This window comes from Podarcis pityusensis (genome assembly GCF_964106645.2).
Source record: "Podarcis pityusensis genome assembly, chromosome: 17".
NCBI classification, from domain to species: Eukaryota; Metazoa; Chordata; class Lepidosauria; order Squamata; family Lacertidae; genus Podarcis; species Podarcis pityusensis.
In genome coordinates, this window is record NC_138042.1 from 4827669 (window position 1) to 4833668 (window position 6000).

General features: G+C 40.9%; 1 protein-coding gene across 3 annotated transcripts in view; it reads right to left on the minus strand.

Annotated features, from left to right (window-relative positions):
• The window catches only part of ITIH6 (inter-alpha-trypsin inhibitor heavy chain family member 6), a 29358-nt gene extending 24844 nt beyond the window's left edge, over positions 1–4514 (minus strand). For all 3 annotated transcript variants that reach the window (XR_013980852.1, XM_080987289.1, XM_080987288.1), the window contains exon 1: positions 3995–4514. Coding sequence is in view for 2 of the 3 variants with exons in the window: in XM_080987289.1 (XP_080843415.1) it covers positions 3995–4168 (174 nt within the window). In the remaining variant the exon portion in view is untranslated. The remainder of the gene's footprint in view (positions 1–3994) is intronic.
• Positions 4515–6000: the final 1486 nt, after the last annotated feature.

Genomic DNA, 6000 nt, shown 5'->3' on the forward strand with positions numbered 1-6000 from the left:
CAATTTCCTTCATATTTCTTCATCCTGTCTTCTGTATATTCCTAATTCATCTTGCCAGGTGTCTTCAAAGAGTCCATAAAAGTTATATTCCTAAGCATCTGAAAGTCAGGCAAGCTTTGCCTTTACCTCAGGGAATCCACTGAACTGCCTGCTTCCTTTCAGGTCATGCCATCCCCACCACAGGTGACATTTCCAGTTCTACCAACTTTGTTTTGCATTGCTCAGCCAGCCATTTCTTTCCAAACATGCAACTACTTTCCCCTTTGAAGGTTGCAAGCTCAGGAAAAAGTGTTATGATCTGTGCCTACTTAAAACAAATAGCCGTTTATTCTGAGTGGAGATTCAGCTAGCATAGGCCTTGGGTTCCAGAATAAATCATGCATTTTCAAGAGTAAATATTTTGTTCTAATTTAAATTATTGTGACTCTTAATGGGACTCACACCCCATTTTAGCATCAACAATGTCTCCAGCTCACTTGCTCAGCCCACCTCCCCAAAGATCAAGGAAACAAAAGCTGACCACCTTGAAGGCAGGGCCTGTGGTTCTCCTGGGCTCATGTTTGGCTCACCATCTCCAATTAAAAGACAACTGTTGAAGTGCCAAGAGTGGAGGAATGGCAGATGAAGATGATGGACTTTTCGGAGCTAGCCGACCTGACCGGAAGAGTCCGCGACCAGAAGGAGGAGGAGTACCAGGAGGAATGGATGAAATTCAAAGACTATTTAGTTAAATATGCTAAGATAATTTAAATAGAAATACTAGCAAATACCAGATAGGCTTAGGATTTAAATATGTGATGTTATAGAATAATATGTTTAAAGTTAAAATTAAAAGAAAGAAAGACGTTAATTGATTAAGTAAATTTTATGAGAAATTTGTTTTGGAAAACTGTTACAATGATATACATTGAAATTCAGCCAGGGGGATTCGAGGAAGTCACTTAACAATGTTATTAAGAGTGGAATAATTACAGTTAGGATTTATGTTTGTTTGTTTGTTTGTTTATAATTTTTGGAAAATCAATAAATTTTGGGGGGGGGAAATAAAAGGCAACTGTTAAGCTGTGGGTGAAAATATCAGACGACACAGCGATTCTTCAGACAGCTCTTGTTTATTCACAGGCCAGAACAGAACTGAGCTGAAGGGTTCAGCCAACCTGCTTATATAGAGCTCAGCTACAACGCAACAGTAACAACTTTCTGTAACTATCCAATCACTGAACGTCACTTTCAATTCCTTATTTGCATATGTGGACCTGAGTGAAAACTATCTACAGTATCCCCCTGCTGGCCCAGGGTGAGAACTTCAGTACTTAACAACAACAACCATGTAGCACAGTTGGATCAAAGCTCAGCCAGGGGCCTTGAGGAGCTGCTGCCGAGAGTAGCTGAGATTGTAAGCCTGAAGGTAGGGACTGCTTTTATCTTTGTTGACCTGTACGTCGTTCTGGGAATGTTTTCAGCTGAAGAATGGGGCATAAATGCTTAAAATAACTTAACGATAGTCAATGCATTGTGACTACATAAGCCATAAGCCCCATCCAGCATGACTAGCAAACCCTCCAAGTATCTTGATTTTCCAGGGACAGTCTGGGAATTACAAAAGCCATTCTGGCTTCTGATTTGATCCTGGAATGTCTTTTTCCCCCCCTGCCACCACCAAGCTCAGGGAGGAGGACGAGCCAGTGCTTGTCTCAAGCGGCGACAACCTCTCCATGGCCTCTTCATCGCTGCTGCTGCTGCTGGCCTCCTCCCTTGGGCAGCTTGTGACAGCTGCTGGAGAATGGGCAAAGAGGAGGAGGGGCTGCCACCACCGAGGCCCCAATCCCACTTGACGTGCTGGCTAATGAGAGTGGGAAGAAGAAGAAGAAGAAGAAGAAGAAGAAGAGGAGGAGGAGGAGGAGGAGGAGGAGGAGGAGTTTGGATTTGATATCCCACTTTATCACTACCCTGCAAGAAAATCAAACCTATCCATTCTTAAGGAAATCAGCCCTGAGTGCTCACTGGAAGGACAGATCCTGAAGCTGAGGCTCCAATACTTTGGCCACCTCATGAGAAGAGAAGACTCCCTGGAAAAGACCCTGATGTTGGGAAAGATTGAGGGCACAAGAAGAAGGGGACGACAGAGGACAAGATGGTTGGACAGTGTTCTCAAAGCTACCAGCATGAGTTTGACCAAACTGCGGGAGGCAGTGGAAGACAGGAGTGCCTGGCGTGCTCTGGTCCATGGGGTCACGAAGAGTCGGACATGACTAAACGACTAAACAACAACAAAGGAGTCTCAAAGTGGCTAACAATCTCCTTTCCCTTCCTCCCCCACAACAAACACTCTGTGAGGTGAGTGAGGCTGCAAGACTTCAGAGAAGGGTGACTAGCCCAAGGTCACCCAGCAGCTGCATGTGGAGGAGCAGGGAATCAAACCCGGTTCACCAGATTATGAGTCCACCGCTCTTAACCACTACACCACACTGGCTCTCCACACTGGAAGGATATCAGGCAGGGATGAAACTTCTCAGTATTTTGATTTTTCATTTAGATACAAATCAAGTTTTTTTTAAAAAAAAATATGGGGCGAGGGTATCATAAAATAAATTGAGACTTATTCATTAATCATAAATTATATTGACCTGATGTGTTTGTTTTGATGGGAACTTTATAGGTTGGTTATCTGTGTGAACATCCTGTCATCTGATTTTTTTAAAGATTCAGCCCCAGAGAAGATCTTCACAAGTTTCTTGTGCCAGAAATATTGTTTCCTGCTCTGTTTAGAACACAAAACCTTTTCCATAGCTTCCTTGATTTTATGAAATAGGGTAAATCGCATCATTCTAGAGCAGCACTGCCAAATCTACATGGATCTGAAAAATATATATATTTTTAGTAATGTTTTATTTTTTCAAACAGTTTCTCTGTAGTTAGAAAGAGCTGAGGTGAGAAGCATTGAAATTAACGTTTGAGGTCCAGTTAATTTAACCATGATTTTAAGAAGTAAAAAACAGCAGAAGATGTCAGATTAGAGGAGACAACTTTCCTAATTTGTTTCATTGCAGGCACTGCTTCACGTGGTAAAAAATGTTCTAGGACACTAACCACTTTTTAATGCTTGTTCTCAAATCTTGCCATTCATGGATTGCACCTGCTGTAGCTTTTGGTCTATCAAAGTCTGGATGGAAATAAGTCGCAGCTGCCATGGACTGGATTTGGACCAAGATATCGCACTGATGGGGACTGCCTGGAATTATGTAGCAAATAGGGACTCTGATTCCTCTCAGCTACAACAACGAAGTCCAGTACTACAGGGCATGAGAAATACTAAAGACCGCACGTAGCTTCCCCCTTCTACAGCTGGTCAGAGTTAATGAGTTGATTTCTTAGCCTGAATAAACTGAAAACTAATATTCCTGGGTGGGAGGAAGAGATGGAAAATCAAGGCATCTCTGTACTGATGTCAAGATGGTCCCATTTTTGGTCCCATTAGATAAGGAACACAAATTAGGTGAGGGAATACCAGACTCTGTTGGAAGAAGAATATGCAAGATTTTGAGTCATTCAGAACTCTTCATCTAGCAGAATGGAAATAAGCTGTTGCCCAGCTTTGCAGCCTGTCTGTAGAGAAAGAGAGAGAGTGGACTCTTTATTCTGCCCAATAAGGAGTTCTGCGTAACCCTAATGTTAGCATCCTACTTCACCTACTACTTCCAAAACAGATACACCCACTTCCCTATTCTGCATTGCACAATCCTAGGCAATTTGATCCGAAAAGAGAACACTTCACTAGTGTTTCCTCCCCTCCCTTATCCACCTTTTGGAACCCATTGATTTTTCAAAGGCAGGAGAAGAACTCAGGAATATTTCTATTCAACCTTTCCACTGCTCTTGAAGTATTTGGCACTACTGCCTCCAGCTGACCTGACCGCTCAGTAGTCCTCTTAAAACAAAAAACAGCCAAGTATCATTTCATCCTTACATTTGTCTGGCTCCCAGAAGGACTTACCTCGTGAGAAGGTATGTGGATTTGAATAGGGTGCCCTGTGCTACATAAAGGTGACAGGATCAGGAAGAGACAGAAAGAATATCCCAGGAGCTGCTCCATGGTGGTGGTGACTGGCATGAAAGTTCTGCCTCGTCTTTGCGGAAGGCTTTGTGGATGAGAACGCCTCCTTGGCATCCCTTTCGTCCGTGCTTTTAAAACTTAGGTTTCTTTTTTCTTTCTTTTTTTCATAAAAAGGACCTATAAATGTAGCATTCATCCTGATACAAGCCTTGATTGTCCATGCATCCAAGACTGGAGGGTGGCCAGTTTCACTCGCTACTCCATAAGATGAAATGAAAACAAAATATTCTGAAGAGCCCGTGTCCTGTTTTCAGCACTTGATGAGGGCTCTGGAAAAAAAATAAACAGACCACAAATATGCTGCGTAAATAGACGATGGGTCCAGATCGCCAAGGGGACAGAAGAAGGTCACTGCAAAATGACTAGCGTTGCTAGTTGTACCTGCTGCAGTGTTCCTTGGCAGAGAAGAAACCAAAAATAGGTCAAAGCTTCCTAAACAGAGGAACAGAAAACTCCCCAGTTCACTGGATGTGTGGAAGGAAGGGAAATATTTCCTCAATGCATGAGTCTTAGCGAATTTACACAGTTCCTTTTGGTCCTCATCTAATCCTCTGATTTTTGAAAGAAGCAAACCTCCTTGCAATGAAGCAAACAACCCAAAATGCAAGAATGTTCCTTATCCCCTTTACCATTTATCTTAGCGTTGGAAGTCCTGGCAAGAAATATACATGAAAATACAGAAATTAGAGGAATTTGAATAAGACAACGGAATTATAAACTAAGAGCTTTTGCTGTTGATGTGGTCCTAACCTTAGAAAAGCCACTGGGAGAGTGTACCCAAAGCCCTGGAAACTATAACAAATTTTGAAAGCTTGGCAGGTTTCTATCTCAACAAAGGAAAAATGAAGATGTTAACGAAAAATTTAGATCCCCAAACCAAAGAAACAATAGAAGCCGTATCGGAGATTTAAATAGTGAAGAAGGTAAAATACTTGGGAATATGGATTTCGACTACAAACTTAAATCTTTTTCAGGATAACCATACCAAAAACTGGAATGAAATTTAAAAAGATATGGAGAGATGGGGAATAATGAACTTATGAACTTATCATTGTTGGGAAGAATATCAACAATCAAAATGAATGTCCTACCTAAAATGATGTTCCTCTTTCAAACACTACCAGTGATTAGCAACTATGCTTGCTTTAAAAAAAGGAAAAACGAATATGCTGAAATTCATATGACAAGGGAAAAGACCACATATTAAATTCAAAATTTTAACAGATACAAGAGAAAGTGGGGGGGAATACAGCCTTCCTGATCTAAAAATTTATTATGAGGCAGTATGTCTAAGTTGGGTAAAAGACTGTATGGAATTAAAAAAATAATAGCTTACTGGACTTGGAGGGATTTGACCTACAGTACTGCTGGCATGTGTATCTATATTATGACAAGGCTAGAGTACACAGATTGTTCGTAAACCATATAATTAGAAGAAATCTATGTTTGGTTTGGATTGGGTATAAGGACCAAACTTGCTATCACCCATGGAAGCAGTGTCAGTGAAAAAGATAAATATGAAAGGAAATTGAGGTACTTATAAAGATATTATAGAATTCAAAGAAGGCCAACCAATACCAAAAGAGAGAGAAGACATACAAGATTGGATCAATGACTGGTTTCAATACCATCAAAGAAATGAGATATTTAAAAAGGATAAAGAAAAAGGATTTAGTAAGAAAAGCTCAGATAAGAAACCAGGATGAATACACCATAAGAAAGGAGTAGGGAAACTTTGGAGAATATTTAAAGAATTATAACAGTTATATAAATCTCCAAGTAGGACCAGAGTTATGAAGAGCAGTTAAATCAGTTAGAATGTGTGGAAGGAGCACAACTACAAGTAAGAAGGAACCCATGGAGAGAAGTGCAGGGAAGTTGAACAA